The following is a 27,314-nucleotide window of genomic DNA, read 5'->3' as shown; positions in this document are numbered from 1 at the left end:
TTTAATACTGATAAATGTGAGGCAGAAGGCAAAGGGAGGCAATATACACCTAATGGCACAGTTCTAAAGAGTGTGCAGGAACAGAGAGACCTGGGAGTGCATGTGCATAGATCTTTGAAGGTGGTAGAACATATTGAGAGAGTGGTTAGTAAAGCATATGGGGTTCTGGGCTTCATAGACGCATTGAGTACAAAAGCAGGAATGTTATGCTGAACCTCTATAAAGCTCTGGTTAGGCCACAACTGGAGTATTGTTTCCAGTACTGGGCACCACACTTCAGGAAGGTTGTGAGGATCCTTGAGAGGGTGCAGAGAAGATTTACCAGAATGGTTCCAGGGATGGGGGAGTTATAGTTACAAGGTTAGATTGGAAAAGCTGGGTTTGTTCTCCTTAGAACAAAAGAGATTGAGGAGAGATTTAATAGAAGTGTATACGATTATGACAGGCTTCGGTAAGTTTAGCTTAGTTTAGAGATACAGCACGGAAACAGGCCCTTCGGCCCACCGAGTCTGTGCCAACCATCAACCACCCATTTATACTAATCCTACACTAATCCCATATTCCTACCACATCCCCACCTGTCCCTATATTTCCCTACCACCTACCTATACTAGTGGCAATTTATAATGGCCAATTTACCTACCAACCTGCAAGTCTTTTGGCTTGTGGGAGGAAACCAGAGCACCCGGAGAAAACCCATGCAGACACAGGGAGAACTTGCAAACTCCACACAGGCAGTACCCAGAATTGAACCTGGGTCGCTGGAGCTGTGAGGCTGCGGTGCTAACCACTGTGCCACCCACAGAAAAAGAGCAGACAAAGAAAAGCTGCAGCACAGTGGCGCAGTCGTTAGCACTGCAGCCTCACAGCTCCAGCGATCCGGGTTCAATTCTGGGTACTGTCTGTGCGGAGTTTGCAAGTTCTCCCTGTGACTGTGTGGGTTTTTGCTGGGTGCTCCGGTTTCCTACCACAGCCAAAGACTTACAGGTTGATAGGTAAATTGGCCATTATAAATTGCCCCTAGTATAGGTAGGGGAATTGTGGGCATGTGGTAGGAATATGGGATTAACGTAGGATTAGTATAAATGGGTGGTTGATGATCGGCACAGACCTGGTGGGCCAAAGGGCCTGTTTCAGTGCTGTATCTCTAAATAAATAAAAAATTAACAAACGGTACAAGGACTAGGGGGTACAGATTGAAAGTTTTGGGCAAAAGATGCAGGGTGAACATGAGGAAGCACTTTTTAAACGCAGCGGCTGGTAATGAGCTGGAACTCACTGCCCACAAGGGTGGTGGAAGCAGAGATGATCAATAACTTCAAGAGAAAGTTGGATGACCACCTGAGGGAAACAGGGCCGCAGGGATGGAGCAGGGAACTGGTACCCACAGCATTATAGCCTCCTTCTGTGCCGGAAATACTTCATGACTCTAAATGTTGCACAACACAGTGAAACTCCTCCTCTGATGACTCTTCCTCTTGAAGAGGGGAAAACCTATTTATGACCTGCGTCATCCCCCGCACGTCAATGGAATGAGTCACACCGGAGCGGATCTTCTGACCTTTTTTTCTATCGCGTCAAATATTAGAATCGGGAAATATTTAATACCATGATCAAAGCTAGAAGCTGCTGTCCACCACACCAGAAAGTCCTCGCCATCACCTCAAAGCAAGATAAAAGAACAAAGCGCGAGGGGCGATGAATGATTGACGGCTGTCCGGGCCATTCAGTGGCCAGGCTGCGGACAAAGCCGAGCACGGACCCGCCAATCGCGCCGCGGCAGAGGGCGGGACATCCTCTTACAGCCGGAACTGACACTAACCGGGGGGCGTGCGCGGAGATTGCGTGCGCGGCGGCGGCGAAAGACACAAAATGGCGGGCAGCGGGATCCTGATCGGTGATAAACTGTACTCCAGCATCGCTCTGACGTTGGAAAACTGTCTGATTTCTGAGGAGAAACTTTCCCTCACGGCTTCTGTGTCGGATGGACTTGACCCGGAGGTGGAGACCGACCTGAGGATCGTGGGATGCGAGTTAATCCAGGCTGCCGGCATCTTGCTCAAACTCCCTCAGGTAGGCCCCGGGCCTAGTGTCTCACCTCGTTCACTTTCGGTCTTATGAAAGTTAGGTGGGTCGAGAATTAAAATGTATTTTAGTGAAGACTTGACCAGCGCCCAGTTTTTCCTTTAGTTTGGGGAAGTGTGGGCCGGTAATTTACAAACAGGCGGAAGAGACGTTGGGGTCGATGGGGACCATGGCGGCCCCTCGGAATAGCTAAAACTGCCGAATTAATCGAATTTACCTCCGGTAGATTAAAATGATTAAAGCAGTTATTTTAACAAATGTAGTATTTGCTGTTGTCCTTTTTTAATCAACCGCAGAAAGGCTGTAAGTAATAGCCTGGGGGCTTTGTGCTGCTGTCGTGTGTAAGGGTAGAAAACAGGAAATTGGGTCAAGGCCACTTGTGTGTGCTCTGAAGCCACCTTTCCGACTGGTTTGACAGGTTTATTGGCCTCTAGATGCACATAAGTCTAGATCCAATTGGGATTGTAGTTAGATTTCTAGAGATATAGTTTTATTGTGTGTGTTTATCATTTTTATTTTTTTTTCGTTGAGTGTGGATGGCCCTTTTTTTCTATTTCCGTGTTATCGAAGAATAACAAATCTGTCTCCCAGTGACGCTTGGAAGCCCCTCTTTTTTTCCCAACTCCCAAAAGAAACGTTTCGAATGTGGGGGTTAAAAGCCCTAACGTCTAACGCACCACTTTTGTCCACCATCATAACATTTATTGTCGAAATGTGTGTACATGAGTCACCAGTGTGTTTTCCGCCCACAATCTCCAATGTGATGGCCTTAATTCTCTCATTCCAAATTGCTACGGTCATGATCATCATTGACAGACTAATTCAAGGTTACTCAGTTCTAGGACTTCGAATATTGCTTTCATGGAATAACACCGTTTGATGGGACAAAATGTGGATTATAAAGTTGAAATGGATCACAGAAATTTGTTATACTTTGAATACTGAAATGGTTCATAACTTAAAGAATTTTTGCTCTTAGTGTGATTGTTGGCATGGTTACATTTATTGCCCATTTCCAATTACGCTGTGATGGTAGTGGGGCACTGGAGCAATTTAATTTTACTGTGGTTTGTTAGGCTACTTCAGAGGGCATTAAAAGTCAATCATATTGTGTGGGACTTGAGTCATGTAGGCCAGACCATGTAAGGGCAGCTGTTTCCTTTCTCTGAAGGGCATTAAAGAGGAGGCTTAAAGACAATCCAGCAGCTTGCAGTCACTTTTTACGGTGTTAAATTAATCAAATTCAACTTTGCAACTCACCATGGTGGGATTTTCACTTGAACTCTGGTTTGCTAGTCTGTAACCAGGATGCTACTGTACTGTGGGATTTCTAAGTTCCAATAAAAGATTAAAAATAGCTTTAAAAATGGAAGCAGTGTGAAAATTGAAAATGAAATGAGCCATTTTGTTAACCTGTAAATTTACATGGACTGAATTAAACTTTTCTAAATTAACCAGAAAAGTAATGATGCAAATTGACTTGTATAGGAATGAAATCTTTCAGTTCTCAAACTATAGTTTCTATCAAAGAACAGTTAAAGTTAAGGCACCTTAATTTCCAGGCTGATTGTGTTCTCTCAATTGATTTAGGTGGCAATGGCAACTGGACAGGTTTTATTTCAGCGCTTCTTTTATTCAAAATCCTTTGTGAAGCATCCCATGGAGGTAAGTGTCATCAGTTTGAACTGTAATTGGATTCCAGAGGGCTATTCAGAATATCCAGTGTATTATCTGTAAGTTTTTTTTTTTAAATGTGGTGTGAGGGAGGGGGAATAATGGAGGATGCACATTGCTTATTCCAGTTAAAGTTGTTCTTGAGGAAATGATTGGATGTGCAAGAGAAACCTGGTGAAGGGTTACCCTTTCCTTGTGAATAAATATCTAGCTTCCACTGAATAGTTCCCCACTGCACCATGCTTATTTGGACCTTCATCAGTGCAGACCTTCATTTCACTGTTGTGGTGGGACTCCTGTAAACCAATTTAGCAAATTTTATTGGCATCTATTTGAGTGCATAATGCTGGTAAGCCACTTCAAGATCCTGATGCTATATAGAAATATGTGCCAAGTCTTTAGATTTCTAGCTTAGTGATCACCATTCCTGTAGTATATGCAAATCTGGTTTTAAGCAGATTTTTTACCCTCTAAATCTGTTGCAGATACTACTAGTAGATTTTCCACAGTATTGCTTGTCTTGCGCATGATGTGGAAAATGGTTTAGGAAGTAATTGTGACACAACATGAATCAAATGCAAGATGTATTTTATATGGTTCTTTGTGCTATTGCTCACAGTAAGTCAGAAGAGGTGTGCTCTCTAGTGCTTTTCTCTCTCTTCTCATTTTCTTTTTGGGTGGGAGGTATTGGGGTCAATGAAGTGATGCACTGAGTTTCACCAATCACATTTTCTGCTGGGAGGAATGATTTTTCCAGAGCTACAGGCTACTAGGTTGCCGTTGTCTTTTGCGACACAGGTTGGGGAAGTGGCTCAGACTGTCACTTTGGATCAGAATGTGATGTTGCCATAAGGAAGCAGTGTGAAGGGGACTGTAAAAGTAAAATACTGCAGATGCTGGAAATCTGAAATAAAAACAAGAAATTCTGGAAATACTCAGCAGGTCTGGCAGCATCTGTGGAGAGAGAAGTAGAGTTAACATTTCAGGTCAGTGACCTTTCATCGGAACTGGCAAAGATTAGAAATGTAATAGGTTTTAAGCAAATAAAGTGAGGGTGGGGGTGAAGGGAATAGTGCTGTGCAGCAGAGCTTCATCTAGTTTGGTGACAAAAATGGGCACAGAAGGACCCAAAGGCAAGTATAAAATTTAAAAGAATGGACGCTTTAAGGCAGGCTTTATCCAAGTGTGATGCATAGGCTGAGGAGTGACCTTCCTGTAAACTCAAGAAGTGAGTGCTATATGTGTTGCTTGGATACTTTAAATGAGAGCCTATAAAGCATTCACATTACATGGTTTCATTTATATCATATTCAGGTGTTCCTTTACTATTTTCATCCTCATCCTTGCTGCTTTGTATCTTTTTGCCATGGTTCCTGTTCCCGATGGCCATCTAATTACCCTTGTTGGAAAGCCTCAATGTTGGATGAAGAAGGATTGGGCACATGGTGTGACTCCTCAAAGTCCTATAGCCTGCTGACATTCATTGGCTATTTTTACATGTCCATTTGAACTACTTGCTGGTGTGTGTAAGACTAGCCTCTATGTATTTTGATGTGCATTCAACTGGAGTCTCCCAACAGACCGACCAAAAATAAGGGGATGGTAGCTCTGTGGGCTCTTCAAATGTTTTGTGATGAGGCACAAATTTTAGTTGATGGGGCAAGATCATTTAACTCTCATTAAAATTTATCCGTCTGGTATCCTGAATCTTTGAGTGCAAAACATCCAAGTTTGCTGGCGATTCAAAGCTACGTGGGAAATTTAAGTTAGGATGACAGAAAGAGGCTGTAGAGAGATATTGACAGGTTAAGTGATAGGGCGAGGAGGACTGAATGGGTATAATATGCAGAGGTGTGAAATTATTTCCCTTGGTCGGAAGAATGGGAAAACAATATTTTTAAATGGTGAGACTGGGAAATGTTGGTATTCAGGGGGACCCCTAGGTGTCCTTGTATTTAAATCTCAAAGTTAACATTCAAGTACAGCAAGCAATTCGCAAGGCAAATAGTATGTTAGCCTTTATTGCAAGGCCGGTCACAGTATAAGAGTAAGGAAGTCTTGTTGCAATTATATAGGACCTTTGTGAGGCCAGATCTGGAGTACTAGTTTTGGTCTCCTTACCTAAGGAAGGATATACTTGCCTTGGGTGCAACAAAGGTTCATCAGATTGATTGCAGGGATGAGAGGATTGTCCTATGAAGAGAGAGGAAGAGAGTAGAATGGGCCTGTGCTGTCAGTAGACAAATGACAGGTGATCTCATTGAAATGTATAAAATTCTTCAGGTCTTGACAGGGTAGATGCTGAGGAGCTGTTTCCCCTGGCTGGAGGGTCTAGAACTAGGGGTCATGGTCTCAGGATAAGGAGTCTGCTATTCCGGTCTGAGATGAGAAATTTCTTCACTCAAGGTTGTTGTAAATCTTTGAAATTGTCTGACTCAGGGCTCGGGATGCACAGTGGTTGAGTATATTCAAAGCTGAGATTGATAGATTTTTGGGCACTCTGGATCAAGGGGAATAGGAATTGGGTGAGAAAGTGGAGTTGACAAGTTCAGCCATGATCTTTGAATGGCAGAGTAGGCACAAGCAGCACTATGGCCTACTCTTGCTCCTATTTCTTAAGTTCTTATCTCTTGATTCATTTGCTGTGGGTGAAATCTTGCTGCACATAGATTGGCTGCCAAATTTGCTAATGTAACAATTGTGGATGTACACAGAGTTCTGAATTTAAGAACTTACGGCCTTAAGTTACTAGTTATTGTTGGAGAGCTATCTGGTCAATGATGGTAGCGGCAAAACTAACATTCTTCAGAAAGGCTTTGTCCATGAAGTAAGGAGTGACCAGAAATATCAGATGGAGAATGATTTGTCCTCTTTTTTTCAAAAGAAAAATTAATGAGGAAGCAAGAAAGGTGAGTAATGAGGTAAGGGACTGAACTCTTGGAGTTAAAAATACAGCTGGAAGGCAAGTAAATGGGTCACTTTATAAAAAAAAAAAAAATTAAAATTCCATTTTTGTTCACTCTCTAACAGATATTATCAATGGCTTGTGTTCATTTGGCATCTAAAATTGAAGAAGACCCTCGGCGCATTCGAGATGTTATCAATGTGTTTCATCATTTGCGAAAACTCAGGGAAAAGAAGTAAGTTGGGAATGTTGAGATGGTTAGCAACTGTAAAACTTAGCTAATAAGGTGATCAGTTCAGTTACTGAGTGGGCTGCTTTTCTTCAGCTGCTTTCTAGCTGAAAGTAATTGGGTTTTAGTTGAAGTTCTCAAATTCCAAGCTAGAAGCAAATATTTGATTTGGATCCTAAATATAATGCAAATCTGGCTGTGTGATCTTACTTCCTTAATTCAACAACTGCCATGGAAATTGTTTTTTTAAAACTATGCCGGGGTAGGTTTTGTTTACAGCTACAATATTGACTGATAGAAAATAACTTAATGTGCTTAAGTTGAAAGATCATTTACCATGGTCGTTTTATTGTTCAAACTGTTACAATCTCTAAAGAATAGCTACTATAGTTCACTACATCATAAAAATTTGCTGCTCTGTCAAGAAACAGCTCATTTAGAGTATGAACATTGTTTTCAAAACAGTACATGGAACTATTTTTAACCCGCATTCTTGAAATGGGTGGTTACCATGAAAGTACTCTGGCCCTTGAGCAATTTCTGAAAACGAGTAAATGGGCTTAAAGCTGTTTTCTTAGGTTCCTTATTAGACAGACATCAGCCGTGTATACTAAGTGTTCCAGTGTATAATAGCTGATTTACTAGCCATGACTGTCACAGGCCTGATGTGTTTGCTTGAAGTTCCATTCACTTCTTGCTTCAGAGTGCCAAAACACTTGCTTTTCTGTTCAATTGAGCATGACTACTGTACTGGTCACTGTTGTCTTGAGACATGAAGGGCATGCTATTGATATTAATAGCAACTCTGTTAAGTTACTTAAATAGCTTTGAGGTGTTTAAATCAAAGAAATCAACAGAAGAGAAGTGTTATGGGAGAGTACAAAAGATAAGATTTGGGAATTGAGTCGATATTAAACTTTCTTGAATTTAAAGCCTCAGTTAATCTGATCATATGGCAATAATTTTCTGTTATTTCTAATAGCATAAAGATCAGTATTTCAGAACTGATATGGTTTTCTGTTATGTTAAAGATCTCCTGTGCCACTTCCTTTGGACCAGAGTTATGTCAACCTAAAGAACCAAGTTATAAAAGCAGAAAGACGAGTGCTAAAGGAGCTGGGATTCTGTGTTCATGTCAAGCATCCTCACAAGGTTCGTCAATTTAACCTGCTGTTTGAGATCTAAGAAGCTGCTTTTCTAAGTCTTTTAAATTCTGTTCACTTGCACTAGTTTGGATAGTGGAATTTGGTCCACAATAGTATGCTCCCTTCCCGTATGTCACCAGTGAAATAGACCATCAAAGACATAGACTAAGATTAATTTCCAACTTTTGGTTATTTCAATTGAGCATTTAATTTTCTACTTTGCGATTGAACTAAACCAGATTTTTATACAGGTGGTTAATTAAGCTTAATTGTTTTATTGCATTATTAAAGCCATTGGCTACTTTTAGCAGTGTATCACATACTAATTTGTGCTACATACTTCAGAAAGGACAAAACATGCATTTGTTTGGATGCAGTTTGAATACAATGTTGGCACTGTTGAGCAGCTGAAATTTGAAGGTTACAACAATCCTGGCAATTTTGGTGACAGTCCTGTTCTACCATTTGAGCACTGGAGTCAGTTAGGGTTGCAGGGTTCCAGCTTCTGCTGGTAAAACTTGCTTTATTGTTAATTTTGACTGTTAGCATGACCAGATGATGGGTTTTGTTGGGTAGTTGTGGTGCACTTTATTAAAAAGCAAAACACTGCAGATGCTGGAAATCTGAAATAAAAACAGAAAATGCTAGAAACGCTTAGGTCAGGCAGCATCTACAGAGAAAGAAAGGTATGGTTGTTTTTTCATATCTATATGACTCCATCAGAATCGGAGTACTTGATCTCCGTTCGAAAGGTGGGGAATGGTAGCACATCAGAGGTGCTGTTTTTCTGGAGCTGTGCTGGAGTATGTGGTCTATTACTGTCCAGATTCAAAACAAAGAGAAGACCTGAAAAGCAGGTGTGCAATGTTTATATAACTGTTAAAGTGGAAATCTGAGGTGTTAAGACAATTCTTTTGATGGGCTAATTGTTCTAGTACTTTTTGGTGTCAAGGCTATTGTAGTCCAGAAGTAAAAAATTTGCAACGTCATATGGTACAGTTGCAGCACTCTATCTCCACCACTAGAGGCTGAAGAGCAGTATTTTGGTTATTGGGACCCAGCGGATATAATGCTGGAGAGATCTTATACATTCCCATTGGACTTTAGACTGAGACTTATCCTGGTCCTGGATGTCGGACCACTGGAATTTAACATCTGAAATCAAAGCCAATTAGAAACACTGGAAAAACATTGAGTAAGTGCCATCTGTATTGGTGTATAAAATGTTGATTCTTGCAACTGAAAGCTTGTGTAAAAAATGTTCTTGCAAATTGAAAGTGTTCTGTTAAGTGGTATATGTTCACTGTTATATATTTGCATACAGTGGCAGCATTTTAAAAAATAAGTTCAGTCTCAGCTGGACCGTGGGCATGGGGGCAGTAAAGAGATGGCAAGCAGCGTCTTATCAGCTTCTGGCAAGTAATATGGTGGCCGAATATAGATTAAGATTAGCAAAGATCTGGCAATACTTTGTGTTGAGGGAACAGAATGGGTGCAGATTGAATGTGTGTGTGTGAGGGAGTGTGTGTAACTTAGAAAGTAATTCTGTCAAAATAGTGGGTTCACTCATTTTATTGACCGTTATATTGTTTTATAACCCCATAGTTCTGAGGTAAATTACTGAAATAAAAGCTAATAAATTTTGGGGAAGAAGGAACTTTTTCAGTCTGGACCACCAAGTTCCCATAGTCATTCAATAATTGGCTAAATAAGCCCTATTTCGCAGGACGACTTTGATTGCATGCACTTTTCCTGCAATTCAAATGTGAGTACGTGGGTTTAAATGTCTGTCAAGGCAATAGCTGGAACTCGTAACTGATTCAGTGCTTTATTGCCAGAGCTACAGGCCGTAGTACTCCTACGGAATTGCATTGCTGTGTGAGTGCCACAATATAACCACAGGAGATTTTTATATTTTTTGAAATGAGTTCTTAACAGAAGGCACTATTTGACTCCACTAAGTCTTTGCGAAGGCGTCCCTTGAGGGATAAAAGTGGAATTCAAGAATTATTCCAGTGAAAACCTGTCATCTGTAGTTGTTCAATTGACTAGGTGTTTTCAGTTAAAGTGAAGAATAGGGACAGTGTTAATGGTGTGTTATTAGGTTCTGTTTACAACCACTCCACTAATGACAAAATGAGGTTCAGTTGTAACTCTATAACCTGTATCTTCCAGATTATCGTTATGTACCTTCAGGTGTTAGAATGTGAACGTAACCGGCCTCTGGTCCAGACTGCATGGTAAGTTGATTTTCTTTGTTTTTGTTAGATGACCAGCAAAGACAGTGGCAGAAATATGTATCCATGTGTTTCTCTTCTCCACGCACCCCCACACCCCCCTGCCGTCAGTGCTTCACTGTGCATCATTCCCTGGCTTATGGGCAGACTGGCAACCTTTGACCAGGCCTCTGCTGGTCTTGTCAGCAAGGGAATGCAGGAGAGCATTCAGTGACTGATCCAAACACTTTGGAAATGTATGCAGTGACTCCTTTCTTTGTGGAGAGGTGCTTAACATTTGTTGTTCATCTCCCTTGACACAAAGCCAAGGTCAGAAAGTTACCATGTGGGAAATAGCAAGCACAAAGTTAATTTACTGAATGAATCTTGGCAGAAGTGAGAAAGTGTTAACATACCTGTAACAACTTCTGTTCAATAACATTAATTCACTTTATCAGAACTAAGGTGCTTGTCACTTTTGGTGGGGGGGGGTGGAATGTGACTTGAAAAATGTTGAATCTTATTTTACAAACGCGTACTACCTGATTTACGTAAAAATCATACTCGGATAACGTTTCATATTTCTGCTCACTAGTCTTTTCATGGCTGGTGTAGCATTTGCTTAATTGAGAACCCATTTTAACTTCTCTTTTTTTCTACTCTTTCGATCAAAGGGTAGACCCTGATGGTAAGTGACTAAGACTTCTGAACTGCCCTCCAAGCACTTTGATGCCAGGATGGCCCTAACTGGCTGCCACTTTGAACCAATCCATTGCAGGTTCTCCTCCAAGAAGGCTGACTGTCTAGTGAGAGGTGGTATATAGTAACTGGCCAACTGCTTCTTGTGTTAAACATTTTTTAATAAATAGATTTTGAAATATTGATTTGTTTTATAAATATTAAAATTAAATACTTAAATGTAACATTTCTATTGTAATTTTAATGTTGATATATAATAGCTTTAAATGTTTGATTAGAAACAATTATGTAATCTATTATTAATTGCTGTAATGGAAGAAAACCTAATCAAAGACTGTTAATGAGACTGTTGAAACTCTTCTGACTGTTGTGCAGCACCTGTGATATCTTGCAGCTTTTCAATTTCTGATTTGGCTGAATCTTGAATTCTGGGACTATGAGCAAGAAGAATTATCATGTGCCAATGCCACTAAAGAAGACTGGGGAGAATTGAAAGTGCTTTCACTAAGTATTTGCATCAAATGTGACAGTTACGGAGAAGAGTACTTCCATAGTATTTGATTGCGTGGCCCATAAGATTGGATAAAGACTGATTGATATATACAAAGAATCGAGTCATATTGATCTTTGATCTGTACAGGCTTGAGAAGATATCAGTGACTGGAATACTGCTGGTGCATGGAAAAACTTATTTTTTGCAATTTACATGCTTTTGTGATCAAGGAGACAAGAAGTTCAGATATTCTAGCCTGGATCATTATCTCAAGACTTTCATTAAATATGGATGTTTTAAGTATGTCTTAATTTTATATTGCATGTCTTGAGTTGTATTGGTTTATCACATGAGAGCAGGCCAGTGAGTAGATCAGCACGGAGGTTAAAATGGGTTCTCTGCGTTTTTTTCCCCCTTTTTTTTTTCTTGTGTTCCTTACCATACAGGGATCAAAATGCTTATTTGTGCAATACATGCAGATTTTTAAATGGCTTGTCCAACATAGCTGTGGAAGAGTAAATTGCCTTTAAAGATTCTTTTTACTAAGTAAAAGATGCTGTAAGGTTATACCAGAATTTTGTAGTGAACAGCATTACTATTTCTCACAACCTAATGTGATCCATGGAGACTTGGAGCTGGTTTAAGTGATTTTAATGGTCAGTTTGTTGGCAACATGATAATTCCTGCACAGTATTGAAACTGATTTATGAATGTTTTTAGATTTTGGAATTGTATGAATGAATGCCCTTTTGGAATGCTAATTTTCAAGGGAGCGATGCTATTCTGGGAGACTTAATTCAATTCTGTAAATGTTCAGTAGTTTTCCAGTATAAAGTGATAAACTATGGAGAAATCTGCAATTCATATTGGCCTGCATATACTTGAAGGAAAGGGAATACGACAATACAAGTTAAGGAAGTGTCATGTAGAAACTGCATTTGGATTAAAGCATTAGATCAAATGTCTAAATGTATGAGCGTAACTAGAATTTGCACTTTAGGAATTGTATTTATCTAGTGTTGAATCTATAGAGCTGTGCCTTGGTTATAAGCTGTAGTTTCTAGTTGGGTAATAAATTAAGGTGCTTGAGCTGAATTGAATAAGTTATGGGCAAGCCATTCTGCATCTTTGGCAAAAAGCATTTGGTCATATCCAGATCCTTCAATTTTTTTTTTTTATTCTACTTTTGGTTGTGCTACAAAAATAACAGAAAATTGAGCAGTTTGAACCCTGTTGGCTTTTTAACTTGTCATTTTAAAGCAGTTGCACTCAGAAATTAGAAGTATATTGGGTGGGTTGCCGCAATATTTTTGTTGTCTGTTTCAGGAATTATATGAATGACAGCCTGCGGACAGATGTGTTTGTCCGGTACCATCCAGAGACCATTGCCTGTGCATGCATCTACTTGGCTGCTAGGGCGCTTGAGGTTGGTATACATCTGCTTCCTCCACACAAATATTGCTAATTTTATGCAAAATAGCAAATAATGCAGCATTTGTTAAAGAAAACGTGACTTTGCAGTGCCAGTAACTGTACAGATTAGGTTAGTGCATGTATTTTCAGTTGCATTGTGAATGCTAAACTCAAGTCTTGAATCAGGGGACACAGTTTAAAAATTAGGGGTTTCCCATTTAAGATTGAGATAAGAATTTTTTTTTCTTGCAGAGGGTTGTTAATCTTGGGAATTCTCATCACCAGAGACCAGTGGAGGCTGGGTCACTGAATATATTCAAGGCTGAGTTAGATTTTTGATCAACAAGGGAGTCGAGGATTGGGGGCAGGCAGACAGGAAGGTAGAGATGAGGCCACAATCAGATCAGCCATGATCTTATCGAATGGTGGAGCAGGCTTGAGGGGCTGAATGGCCTGTTCCTTGTTCTTGTGTTCAAGTAATTTAATGGCCGTGTCATTTAGTTTAACTTTTTTTTTTTCAGATTCCACTTCCAAACCGTCCCCATTGGTTTCTACTGTTTGGAACAAGTGAACAAGAAATGAAGGAAATCTGTGTGAAAGTCTTAAAGCTCTACACCAGAAAAAAGGTTTGATACTTCGATATACAAATCGTTGTATTGCCATTGTTTTCTTTCAATGAAATTGAATACAGTGAGACTTGTTCTTAACATTCTAAATTAACTGTTTTTGCAGGCAAATTTGGAATACCTTGACAGTGAAGTCGAAAAGCGGAAGGTGGCTCTTCAGGAAGCAAAAGCTAAAGCCAAGGGTCTTTTGCCAGATGGTACACCTGCATTAGATGCTCCACCTAGCTTCTCACCATCCTCAAAACCAGGTGCAAACGTTTGTGAAATTAAATTCGCCATTTATTTTGTTAAGTCACCTGATTGTTTAAAAAAAGCTATCAACCAGTTGGTTCAAATTTGATCTAACTCACCGTATAATATGATTCCAGTTATTGTGTAATCTTTTTAATAACTATTGATTTCTGAAACCCTCAATGCTTTAAATGTTAAATTATTGCTTTGGTCTATATATGTACTAATTTAAAAAAAAAAAAATACGTGAGGAAATTGCAAATGCATTGTCATTTTTCCAAAGTGCTCTAGATTTGGAAATTGTGCCTTTTAGGTTGAAAAATTGCGGGTGTCACTCGGTCATTTAAGAAGGGAGGGCATAATCATTTAACTACAGACCTGTCAGTTTATCGGAGGTAGGAAAGTTAATGGATTCTATCCTCAAGGATGAGTGATTGAATGCTTGGACATGTATAGCTGATTAAAATGGATTTGTGACAGGTCATGTCTGAGTAATCTGGCTTTTGTCTGACTAATCTAGTTGAATTTTGTGAGTAGGTCACTAGATGGATAGGAGATGGTCTGGATTTTGTCTATATGGACTTCCAGGTGACATTTGAGAAGGTTCTACACTAAAGATCGGTACCAAAAATGAAAGAGCATGAAATTGGAGGTAGCCTTGTAACATGGGTTGATAGAATTGTGGGTTAGGAGACAGTTCGGATAACTAGAGTGTTTTATGATGTGACAGGACGTGTTCGCCAGGGATCTGTACTGAAACCTCAGCTTTCACCCTGTATGTTAATGACTTGAATGGGAATGAAGAACCATACATCCAAGTTTGCTGAAGACACCAAGTTAGGCAGCATAGTAAATAATGTCGATTTGGATCATAGGTTTTAAAAGGACATTGATCGATTAAGTGAGTTGGTAAAACTGTGGCAGGTGGAGTTCAATGTGGGAAAGTGTAAGGTGGTCCACTTTAGACCTAAATAAAGATAGTTCAGAGCATTTTCTAAATGAGAAGCTATGAACTGGAGGAGCAGAGATTTAGGTGTCCAAGTACAGAAATCACAAAGCTTAGTGGACAGATTAATAAAAAATGAAAAGCCGAGTGGAATGTTGGCCTTTATTTCAAGAGGTCTGGTTTACAAAAGGTGGATGATAAAGTTCTGGTAGACCCTGTTTAAAGCCCTGAGTTGCATTCTGGGCACAGTACCGCACAGAGGATATATTGGCACAGATTTGCCAAATGATACCGGGCAATTATAAGGACATGGTGCATATGATTAGGCTTGCTTTCCCATGAGTATAGAAGGGGTGATTTAATTCTGGTGGTTAAGATGATTAAAGAAATGGGTAGTGTAGGTGGAGAGAAACTTTCTTCTGGTGGAGTCCAGAACCAAGGGGCATAATCCGATTACACCTAAGGCATTCAGGAGCAATATCAGGAAGCACTTCACCCAAAGGGGAGTGGATATCTGGAACTATGTGCCCTAAAAAGCTGTTGAAGCTAGGTTAACTGACAATTTCAAAACTGAGATTGATCAGATTTTTTTTTTAGGCAAGGGTATTGAGGGTTACAGAACCAAGATGGGCAGATCGAGTTAAGATACCCCATCTGCCATGGTCTAACTCTGTAGAACAGGCTCAAGGGGCTAAATGGCTTATTTCTGTTCCATTGTTATTCATTAATATTTTCTCTGATCTGTTCTTTATAGATTCTCCCAAGGATGGAAAGTTTGAAAAACCTTCACCACTATCTATTCAGGTAATGAAAAATGCTAGAAGAAAACTGGACGAGGAAGAAAAATGGCCCCGATCTACTAGTCCTTTTAATGGGTGAGTAAGGAATACACCATACATATTTTCATTAGTGCTGCATCTCATCCTGTAGTTAGAGAATAGTGAACTTAAATGTTAGTACTTAGTATTGACCAATTTTAGAATTAGAATTAGAACATTACAGCGCAGTACAGGCCCTTCGGCCCTCGATGTTGCGCCGACCTGTGAAACCATCTGATCTACACTATTCCATTTTCATCCATATGTCTATCCAATGACCACTTAAATGCCCTTAAAGTTGGCGAGTCTACTACTGTTGCAGGCAGGGTGTTCCATGCCCCTACTACTCTCTGAGTAAAGAAACTACCTCTCACATCTGTCTTATATCTATCACCCCTCAACTTAAAGCTATGTCCCCTCGTGTTTGCCATCACCATCCGAGGAAAAAGACTCTCACTATCCACCCTATCTAACCCTCTGATTATCTTATATGTCTCTATTAAGTCACCTCTCCTCCTCCTCCTTCTCTCCAACGAAAACAACCTCAAGTCCCTCAGCCTTTCCTCGTAAGACCTTCCCTCCATACCGGGCAGCATCCTAGTAAATCTCCTCTGCACCCTTTCCAAAGCTTCCACATCCTTCCTATAATGCGGTGACCAGAACTGCACGCAATACTCCAGGTGCGGCCGCACCAGAGTTTTGTACAGCTGCAGCATGACCTCGTGGCTTCGAAACTTGATCCCCTTACTAATAAAAGCTAACACACCATATGCCTTCTTAACAGCCCTATTAACCTGGGTAGCAACTTTCAGGGATTTATGTACCTGGACACCAAGATCTCTCTGTTCATCTACGCTACCAAGAATCTTCCCATTAGCCCAGTACTCTGCATTCCTGCTACTCCTTCCAAAGTGAATCACCTCACACTTTTCCGCATTAAACTCCATTTGCCATCTCTCAGCCCAGCTCTGCAGCCTATCTATGTCCCTCTGTACCCTACAACATCCTTCGGCACTATCCACAACTCCACCGACCTTCGTGTCATCCGTAAATTTACTAACCCACCCTTCTACACCCTCTTCCAGGTCATTTATAAAAATGACCATCAGCAGTGGCCCCAAAACAGATCCTTGCGGTACACCACTAGTAACTAAACTCCAGGATGAACATTTGCCATCAGCCACCACCCTCTGTCTTCTTTCAGCTAGCCAATTTCTGATCCAAAGCTCTAAATCACCTTCAACCCCATACTTCCGTATTTTCTGCAGTAGCCTACCGTGGGGAACCTTATCAAACGCCTTACTGAAATCCATATACACCACATCCACGGCTTTACCCTCATCCACCTGTTTGGTCACCTTCTCGAAAAACTCAATAAGGTTTGTGAGGCACAACCTACCCTTCACAAAACCGTGCTGACTATCGCTAATGAACTTATTATTTTCAAGATGATTATAAATCCTTTCTCATAACCTTTTCCAACATTTTACCCACAACCGAAGTAAGGTTCACAGGTCTATAATTACCAGGGCTGTCTCTACTCCCCTTCTTGAACAAGGGGACAACATTTGCTATCCTCCAGTCTTCCGGCACTATTCCTGTCGACAATGACGACATAAAGATCAAGGACAAAGGCTCTGCAATCTCCTCCCTGGCTTCCCAGAGAATCCTAGGATAAATCCCATCTGGCCCAGGGGACTTATCTATTTTCACACTTTCCAAAATTGCTAACACCTCCTTCTTGTGAACCTCGATCCCATCTAGCCTAGTAGTCTGAATCTCAGTATTCTCCTCGATAACATTTTCTTTCTCTACCGTAAATACTGATGCAAAATATTCATTTAACGCTTCCCCTATCTCCTCTGATTCCACACACAACTTCCCACTATCCTTGATTGGCCCTAATCTAACTCTAGTCATTCTTTTATTCCTGATACACCTATAGAAAGCCTTAGGGTTTTCCTTGATCCTATCCGCCAATGACTTCTCGTGTCCTCTCCTTGCTCTTAGCTCTCCCTTTAGATCCTTCCTGGCTCGCTTGTAACTCTCAAGCGCCCTAACTGAGCCTTCACGTCTCATCCTAACATAAGCCTTCTTCTTCCTCTTGACAAGCGCTTCAACTTCTTTAGTAAACCACGGCTCCCTCGCTCGACAACTTCCTCCCTGCCTGACAGGTACATACTTATCAAGGACACGCAGTAGCTGCTCCTTGAATAAGCTCCACATTTCGATTGTTCCCATCCCCTGCAGTTTCCTTCCCCATCCTACGCATCCTAAATCTTGCCTAATCGCATCATAATTTCCTTTCCCCCAGCTTTAATTCTTGCCCTGCGGTTATATACCTGTCCCTGCCCATCGCTAAGGTAAACCTAACCGAATTGTGATCACTATCACCAAAGTGCTCACCTACATCTAAATCTAACACCTGGCCGGGTTCATTACCCAGTACCAAATCCAATGTGGCATCGCCCCTGGTTGGCCTGTCTACATACTGTGTCAGAAAACCCTCCTGCACACACTGGACAAAAACTGACCCATCTAAAGTACTCAAACTATAGTATTTCCAGTCAATATTTGGAAAGTTAAAGTCCCCCATAACAACTACCCTGTTACTCTCGCTCCTGTCGAGAATCATCTTCGCTATCCTTTCCTCTACATCTCTGGAACTATGGAATTTTAAATGATTTCTTACAAAGTTAGCTTTCTGTAAGATACTGAATACTTCAAGGTAACAGGAAAATTACCTCTTGTAAGAAGAGATCTTGTGACTTCCCTGGGGGGGAAAAAAAAAATCAATAATTGCACTGGACTGGAGCATTTCAGCTATGAAGAGAGACTGAAAAGGCGAGGGTTGTTTTCCTTGGAGCAAAGAAGGCTGAGGGGGCACGTGATTGAGGTATACAAAATTGAGAGGCATTGATAGGTTAGATGGGAAGAAAGGGGTCAGTAACCAGGAGGTATAGATTTAAGGTAAGGGGCAGGAGGTTTCCAGGGGATTTGAGGGGAAAAGAATTTATCCAGAGGGTGGTTGGAATCTGGAACACACTGCCTGAAGAGATGGTAGAGGCAGGAACCCTCAACATTTAAGTAAGTATTTAGATGAGTACTTGAAATGCCATAGCATACAAGGCTAAAGGCCAAGTGCTAGAATATGGGATTAGAATAGTTAGGTGCTTGATGGCCAGCACAGACACGATGGGGCCGAAGAGCCTGTTTCTATGCTGTATAACTCTGACTCTATGCGCAGCATCATATTACCAAAATTTTCTCATCTGGCTTCTAAATAATCTGCCTGTCAGTTTTGTCAGGAATATAGGTACTTATTTTACAATTACAAACTAACTTTCTGCTCCTAGTGTTCAAAAGGGGAAGAGTAGCAGAAGTCGAAGCAGAAGCAAAGGTCGGAGTTACTCGAGGTCTCGCTCTCGGTCACATTCTCCTAGGAGGCGGTAAGTAAAACATTAAAAAAAAAATCAGTATTTCACTGGCTTGTGTTAGTTTTTCTATCCTGTGCTGCCAGTCATTTCTCTCGTGCATTTGCAAAAAAATCACAATGAACCAATGTTATTTTGTAAGAATAATATCATCTGGTAACTTAGCAGTGCCCTGTTGAATCAAACACTTTTAATTGACACACCTGGAAATGGCACCAGTTCTGTCATACCGTTGTCTGCACGTAACAGAAGAATTGTCACTCTCACAATTCATGGCTGAGGCTGAATCAAAACCCTGTTTTTTCAGAGATTTCATTGGGGTGTCAGCTGTGGCTCATTTGGTAGCACTCTCACCTGAGTCAGAAGGTTCTCTGTTCAAGTCCCACTTCAGGACTTCAACAACAATAACAACTTGTATAGCTCCTTTAACATAATAAAATGTCCCAAGATGCCTCACGAGCGTTATAAAACATAATATACCACCAAGCCACATGAGATATTGGGTGAGATGGCCAAAAGATTGGTCAAAAGTCACTTTTTTAAGGAAATTGAGGGGTATCTGGAGGAAATTTCAAAGCTTAGGGCCTTGGCAACTGAAGGCATGCCGACCATTGGTGTGATTAAAATTGGAGATTCTCAAGACCGCAATTAGAGGAGCGTAGATATCTGAGGGCTGTGGGGCTGGAGGAGATTACAGAGGACTAAAATCAATGTACTGAGGGAGTGCTGCACTGTCGGAGATTCTGTCTTTCAGATGAGACCTCAAGCTGAGGCCCTCTGCCCCTTCAGGTGGACGTAAAAGATCCCATGGCACTATTTCAAAGAGTTATCCCAGTTTCCTGGCCAGCATTTATTCCCCCCATCCGCATCACAAAGAAAACACATTATCTGGTCATTATCACATTGCTGTTTGTGAGAGCTTGCTATACTCAAATTGGCTGCTGTGTTCGCTACATTACAACAGTGACGGTGCTTCGTTGGCTGTAAAGTGCTGTGCGGTATCTGGTGTTCGTGAAAGATGCTGTATGAATACAAAGCTTGCTTGCTCACTCACTGAATTTACACGTGGCTGCAGAATTGACACAGCTTAATACTTTGCTACCTCAAACAATTTTTATTTAAAGCATCATAGTGTGAAACAGCAGCTAAAAAAGTAGAAAAATGATCTGTGGGGAATCACTTATGATGGTCAAATCAATAAGAGGCTTGGCCTGAAATTTAAGAAGGGCACGAAAAGGGCCGAACATTTGACTCCCAGAATATAAGGTGCCCTGCTCCTGTTAAGATGCTTTAATTCATCTGGATTGTTTCAAGAAGTTTCCTTTTATTTTATCATTTTCTTAGACTATTTATGATCAAAACACTAAATTAGTAATGTGTTTAATAGGGCTTCATATTTGAGTTCCAGAAGTATTTCAGTTTTGTTTTGAGGCTCTGCTCCTGGTGTGGAGCCTTGGTCTGCAGCGGTGTGGATTGGAGAATCTGGAATTGGTGACAGCAGAAAATCAGTACTCCACAGATCGAGCAAACTGATCTTCGACTGCACGAACCATTTAGTTTAAACTTTTTTTTGGCTATACTGTAAGAATTTATTATTTACTGGGTTGTTGCTGTTTGAAAGATGTATTAAGACTGCAATTTATGTTGTGATTTCCAATCCAAAATCTGAAGGCAAACTCAATCTGACTAAGGAGCAAAGCATAGTGAGACTCCCAGGAGCAGCTCGGCACTCTCGGCTTTGGTTTAAATGGTGGTATACGTGCAATTTGGTGTCGAACCTAGTTCACAAAATGCTCCGGAGTTTATTGGATCCTCTGGACGCTTTGTGAAGCTACTGGAACTTTAAATATTGATGGCAGGGATTCTCTGTTCCTTGCCCCATGCCTGTACCTGGGCATATACATGTAGCGTTTTGGCCGAGGGGCTAACAGTGTAAACTGAGTTCTGCCTTGCTGAAGCCTGAACTACTACTACTAGTCTCGGGTTTTTGAAAGTAAATGTAACCTAATTTAACAATTTAAAAATTGGACAGACTATATGAGCATACGAATTGGGAGCGGAAGTCGGCCATTCGGCTCCTTGAGCATGTTCTGCCGTTCAATAAGATCGTGGCTGATCTGATTGTGTCTCGAATTCCACACTCCCATCTACCCCTCCCCCCCCCCCCAATAACCTACAGATTTGCTGCAGAATCTACATTTTCCTTTATTAGAAAGCTTGACCCTCATTTTTCTGGAATCTACAAATCTGCTTTAATGAAATCTGTTATGATTTCATCACTTTACAACATTTATCTTGCAGATTTCCCTCCCCGAACTCTGAACAGTTTTCCAATTTGTCAATGTTGTCTAGGACTAACCACATCTCCCCTACCATTCTCCCTTCAAAAAAGTATTAGGAACAAATTAGTGTCTTGCAGAGACTTCAAACCCTGTTTAAACCCTTCATACCTTTATTTCTTAGCAAGGTAGGTGGATGTTTAAGGATGCCGGGAAGAGAAATTCTTTATAGTTATGTGAGCTGGACTGGAATCCATTTGTTCCTGTTGAAGACAATTAGTACTTAAAGTTGGCCAACAGTGTGCCATTAACACTGCTACTGGCCAACTTTACCGAGCTAATATTTCAAAAGTGTATGTTTCTTGGATTAGTTGTGGATTTTTCTAGTTTTACTATCTCTATTGACCATTAAATTCTCCTTGTTTTTAGAATAATTTTTACGCAGCAAGTGGTTAGGGTCAGGAATGCACTGCTTGAGAAAATTTTGGTGATGGATACAATTAGGGCTTTCAAAAGGGAACTGGATAAGCATCTGAGAAAGAGTATTTGCAGGAGAGCAGTACCAGCTGAGTTGCTCTTGCAGAGAGCTGACAAGGACAGGATGGGCCACATGTCTTCTATGATGTAACTATTGTATGATTCTATGTACTCCGATACTATTTGTGTACTAATTTGTATTTTGGGACTTTTTTTGTTTAAACAAAAATCTCCCCTGCGAACAGAAGAACAAGAAGTCGTTCTGCATCCAACAGCTCTCGATCCCGCAGCCACTCGAGAAGCCGCAGTGATTCCCCTCCACAACGGCACAAACGAAGCTCGCCTTTCATTGGCAGGCCAAAGGTCAAGGAATATGATGATATGCGAGAATACAAATACAATTCTCATAAACGTAGACGATCACACAGTAGGAGCTACAGTAAAAGTTTGTCGAGATCTCGAAGCAGATCCAGAGAGCGTTTAGATTTTCCTCGAAAGCACAAAGAGAGTAGGAGCCATCACAGAGAGCGGAGGCATGATCGATCACGATCTTACGAAAGGTCCACAAAGCATCACAACAGTCATTCTGGACATAGACACAGGCGGTGATGGACAGAACTTATTTCTGTGTAGTTTCTACATAGCTTTGCATTATTTCAGGATTTATATATAATCTCTACACATCTTTGTTAGAGGTTTAAATGGACGATTGAGGGTTAGTTTGTGTAAATTGCACTGCTTGTCTTGTATAGTTTTCTCAAGGCAGATGTAGTGGCTCCTGCTGACATCCTAATCAGTTTTTGATAGTACCTTACCAACTGCTGATAAATTTCATATTAAATATTTTCTGAAACTTTGGTTGTGTACTCTTTACACAGCCTTGTATTGTTTTCAGGGTTTATATAAATTATGTTTTTTAAACTTGCCTGTGTTAACGTGACATTTGATTTCCTTTCCTGTTCACTGTTTGTATATAGGGCCGTAAACAGACATACATGTGCAATGCACCTGGAGAGGAGAGGGAAATTCTCTCTTTGGGACAGTCAGTTACAGCTGGCTTGCAAGCTACATTTTGTGGACAGTGTTGTCTCAGCACATTTGAAGAGGTGTGCAGTCAGGTGCCAATTTCATATAGCATAGTTTAATTTAAAAAAAACTCCCTTTTGAATGTGTGAATACTTCCACCTGTTATCTGTCCTCCGTCTTAACCATTATACTTGGATTGAGAGTGATATGGTTTTGAAGAAAAGATGCATGGCTACTTTTTTTGCTGCTGCATACACTAATGTATTTTTCAGAAAGAAGCCATGCTCTTTGTAGTTATGTAAAATACTTTCAACAATTTTTCTTTTGGGACGTAATAATGTACCTAAATGTGGTTACTTGTAATTTGTAAAGAGATTTTTCAAGTTTTTTGAGGGGTAAGAAAGGTTATTCACAGCTGATAATTGTCTGTTCAAGCGTACATGTTCTGTTTTATTAAGTAAATTGCTTAAAACCAGGAGCTATTGTACATAAACAAGCCTTTTAATGTAGTGCAGCAAACATACATGTGCCTTGAATATGTAAGTTTAATGAACTACAAATGGAATTTCAATTTGCATATACTGTAAATAAATTTTTTTTTAACTAAGAACACTTGACAGTGCACTTTGGTTTTGAAGTTGTGCCAATTGCTTTTAGGCCTCCAGGCTTAATCGTCATTACCATGATTAGTCATTAATATCTTATTAATTCAGGCTTAAAAAGTGCTGTACAATGGAAGATGATGGAAAATTACTGCACACACATTATGGCTGCAGAAGGTAGTAACAATCTCACTGTTACAATAAAAAAACTTCAGAAAATCCATTACTTTCTCTGTTATGTAAGGCCTTTGTAACAGCCATGTTACAAATGCAGGTTAATTAAGGAAGGCCAGCACAGATTTGTCAGGGGAAAATAGTGTTTAACTTGCTCGAGGTTTTTGAAGAGGTAACAGAGGGTTGATGAGAGCACTGCAGTTGATGTGGTGTACATGGACTTGCAGAAGGCATTCGATACAGTGCTGTACAACAGACTTGTGAACAAAATTATAGGTCGTGGAATAAAAGGGACAGTAGCAACATGGATACTAAGTTGCCTTTGTGACAGGAAACTGAGTAGTGATTAATGGATATTTTTTGGGGTGGAAGAAAGTTTGTAGTGGAATTCTCCAGGGGTTAGTGTTGGGACTCTTGCTCTTACTGATATAAATGACGTAGACCGTTGGTGTACAGGGCACAATTTCAAAACGTGGATGATGCGAAACCTTGAAGCATTCTGAACTGAGGAGGATAGCGTAGAACTTCAAAAGGACAGACAAGTTGGTGGAATGGGAGGACGTTATTACGTTCAGTACGGACAAATGTGGTGTACTTTGATAGGAAGAACATGGAAAGTCAATATAAGATAAAGGGTACAGCTCTGGAGGGAGTGCAGGAGCAGTGGGACCTGGGTCTATATGTGCATAAGTCATTGAAGGTTGCAGGATAGGTTGAGAGAGCAGTTAATAAAGCATACAGTATCCTGGGCTTTATTAGCGGCATGGAGTACAAGAGCAAAGAATTTATGTTGAACTTGTATAAGACACTAGTTCAGTTTCAGCTGGAGTATTGTGTCCCGATCTGGGCGCCACTCTTTAGGAAGGATGTGAAGGCATTTTAGAGAGGGTGCAGAAAAGATTTACGAGAATGGTTCCAGGGAGCAAAAATATTACCTTCACAATGAAAGTGGCAGATTTCAATAGTTTTCTTCGTTCAGAAGTATAGCATAAGGTTGCAATCCTTCACAAAAAAGCTTTCTTCTCCTTTACCCATTTAGCACTTCAACAGAACTAATTGTTCCTTTTAACGTTCAGAAAGAATTTGACGTAATATGCTGCGCGAGGGGAAAAAGTTGTAAACTGTGACAATTTCCTAACTAGGAAATATCATCAAAACAGTAGCTGATTGAACTAGTTATGGTGCATCCAATGAAGTTGGTCTTGTTATTAAATTGATATGAAGATAGATCGGAGAAGTGTTGACTGATTTCCTTAGAGAAGGAAAGGCCAAGAGGAGATTTGGTACAGGTATTCAAAATCATGGGTCTGGACAGAGTGGGTAGGGAGAAACTGTTCACACTCGTGAAATGATCAAGAACAAGAGGGCACAGATTTAAAATAATTAGCAAAAGCAACATGAGGAAAAACTTTCATGCAGCGAGTGGTTAAGGTCTAGAATGTAATGCTTTAGAGTGTGGTGGAGGGAGGTTCAATTGAGGCATTCAAAAGGGAATTAGACTTTTTTTAAAAGGAAGAATGTGCAGGGTTACAAGCAGAAGGCGAGGGAATGGGTTTAGGTGAATTGCTCATTCGGACAGCCAGCACAGACACTGAATGGCCACCTCTTGTGCTAGAATAATTCTGAGATTTACCACCTGGAGATCTCTCTTCCAACAATAGTTTAACAACTGGGTCTTGTATTTTCTTAGTCGCTAAGTATATCTCTCCTATGACTTCGCTTCAACTAATGATCTCAAGAAAACATTTCACAAGTGTTGCTGTCTGCAAATATTCACAAACTGCCTCATTTAATAGCAGGACCAACTTAGTTGTTCCTAACTTGTTCAATCAGCTGTTTTTTTTTAAGAGATACAGCACTGAAACAGGCCTTTCGGCCCACCGAGTCTGTGCCGACCATCAACCACCCATTTATACTAATCCTACATTAATCCCATATTCCTTCAATTCCCCTACCTATACTAGGGGCAATTTACAATGGCCAATTTACCTATCAACCTGCAAGTCTTTGGCTGTGGGAGGACCCGGCGAAAACCCACGCAGTCACGGAGAACTTGCAAACTCCGCACAGGCAGCACCCAGAATTGAACCCGGGTCGCTGGAGCTGTGAGGCTGCGGTGCTAACCACTGTGCAGCCCATAGTTTTGATATTTCCTAGTTAGGAAGTTCTTGTCACAGTTTACAATTCTTTCCTCTCTTGAAGGATATTATGTCACATTCTTTCTGAAAGTTAAAAGGAACTATTCTGTTGAAGTGCTAAATGGGTGAAGAAGCAGCAGCAAGCTTTTTTTTTTTTTGGAAGGGAGGATTGCAACCTTATGATATACTTCTGAACAAAGACTACTACTGAAATTTGCCACTTTCATTGTGAAGGTAATTTTCCTTTCTCGGGTTTTTTTTGGGGGTCAGAGGACATTTACTTTTTTGAGATAATGGCCTCAACTTTCTGTCCCTTGTGCTTGGTTAGGTTACATATCTGGGGGAGGAGGAGGAGATTTCCATCTGCCATGGTCATGTATTCCTGAGGCCAGCTTTGGGGCCAAATACCGGAGGTGGGCTCCTCTGCCTCTGCTGGGGAGTCCCACCAAAATGCAGGCATGTTTAACTGTATTGGGCGTCAGACCAATCAGCGATGCTGGCAACTAGGCTGAAGTGTTAGTGGCTAAACCTACAGACAGAAATGTTCAGAAAAGTATTTGGTGTGATGTAAAATGAATATATACCCCTAAAAGGCAAAGGCTACAACTTACCAAAAAAATTAGGTAAGAGAAAAAATCAAGCTAAAGGAAGAAGCTTACATGTCTGGGCCTATTAAAAGTGGATGCCAGAGAGATTATATTCATTGAATAGTTATGAATGTACATCCCTTTTGAAGAGCAATCCAGTCAGTTTCACACCCCTGCTTTTTTCCCATATCCCTGCAAATGTTTCTCCGAGTATTTCTGGCAAGTCCCTTTGAAGGCTAATAAATCTGTTTCCACCACACCATCAGACAGTGCAATCCAAATTCTATAACTTTTTGCTTTTAAAAATAGCTTTTCATGTCGCCTCTGGTTCCTTTGCTCATCGACTTAAAACTTGTTGCCATTTGGCCACAGTTTCTCTTTATTTACACTATCTAAACCCTTCATGATCTTAAGCATCTTTATCAAACCTCCATTCTGAGAAGAACCCAGCTTCTCCAGTCTATCCACATAACTCTAATCCCACATCCTTGATACTGTTCTGTATTCTCTTTAAAACCTAATGGATATGCAGAAAATGGCAGTCTTGTTAAATGTGTATATGCCCATTTCCACAGTGGAGGACAATGAACAATATACCAATGGTACATGGGAACCTAAAATTAAGATGGGAAGCAACTTCTGAATTAATAGAAATAAAATTTTATAATGGAGAATATAATGGGATTTGAGAGAGACAAATCTCCAGGACCTGAAGGTTTCCACCCCAGGATATTAAAAGAAATGTGAGGACATTGTAGCTGCATTAGTCATAATTTCCAAAGCTACAGATTCTCGAATTGATTTAGAAATTGCAAATGTGACTCTAATAAAGAAGGAAGAGAAACAAGGAAACTGTAGACCTCTCACTTTAGTATCAAATGTGGGGAAGTTGCTAGAAAATATGAGGTATCTGGCTGTTCTGATGATGCAACCTTCGACAACAGTGCTTCTGATGTGTCTGTCATTTTCCTCAACCGAGGATCACCCCCCACCCCACCACAGCTACAGTTGACAGGGCCCTCAACTGTGTGTGACCCATTTCCCGCACTTCTGCCGTCACCCCTTCCCCTCCCTCCCAGAACCGCGACAGGGTTCCCCTTGTCCTCACTTTCCGCCC

General features: G+C 40.6%; 1 protein-coding gene across 5 annotated transcripts; it reads left to right on the top strand.

Moving 5' to 3' along the window:
• The first annotated feature begins 1,521 nt into the window (after window positions 1-1,521).
• On the top strand, window positions 1,522-23,306 carry LOC137351971 (cyclin-L1-like). Of its 5 annotated transcripts, none has more exons than XM_068016904.1 (11): window positions 1,522-2,073; window positions 3,676-3,750; window positions 6,790-6,899; window positions 7,925-8,045; window positions 10,214-10,278; window positions 12,773-12,872; window positions 13,381-13,485; window positions 13,592-13,733; window positions 15,417-15,537; window positions 18,837-18,929; window positions 21,919-23,306. In XM_068016904.1, exons 1-11 carry the CDS (start codon window positions 1,873-1,875, stop codon window positions 22,277-22,279), a joined length of 1,494 nt encoding a protein of 497 aa, XP_067873005.1. In that variant the 5' UTR covers window positions 1,522-1,872; the 3' UTR covers window positions 22,280-23,306. The 5 variants fall into 5 exon arrangements, with proteins under 5 accessions (XP_067873005.1, XP_067873004.1, XP_067873008.1 ...); XM_068016903.1 differs by having other exon boundaries at window positions 1,523-2,073; window positions 21,916-23,306; XM_068016907.1 differs by lacking the exons at window positions 1,522-2,073; window positions 3,676-3,750; window positions 6,790-6,899; window positions 7,925-8,045; window positions 10,214-10,278 and adding an exon at window positions 10,929-10,942 and having other exon boundaries at window positions 21,916-23,306.
• Window positions 23,307-27,314: the final 4,008 nt, after the last annotated feature.

Source organism: Heterodontus francisci, chromosome 37, assembly GCF_036365525.1.
Source record: "Heterodontus francisci isolate sHetFra1 chromosome 37, sHetFra1.hap1, whole genome shotgun sequence".
NCBI lineage: Eukaryota > Metazoa > Chordata > Chondrichthyes > Heterodontiformes > Heterodontidae > Heterodontus > Heterodontus francisci.
This window is presented reverse-complemented; position numbering and strand designations above follow the sequence as displayed.

What these genes read in the sequence shown, in the direction of transcription:
- LOC137351971 (XM_068016903.1), top strand. Translation starts at nt 1,873, where the DNA reads ATGGCGGGCAGCGGGATCCTGATCGGTGATAAACTGTACTCCAGCATC. An exon ending in TCTTGCTCAAACTCCCTCAG is followed by an intron (nt 2,074 to 3,675) that starts GTAGGCCCCGGG and finishes CAATTGATTTAG; the next exon opens with GTGGCAATGGCAACTGGACA. An exon ending in CGAAAACTCAGGGAAAAGAA is followed by an intron (nt 6,900 to 7,924) that starts GTAAGTTGGGAA and finishes GTTATGTTAAAG; the next exon opens with ATCTCCTGTGCCACTTCCTT.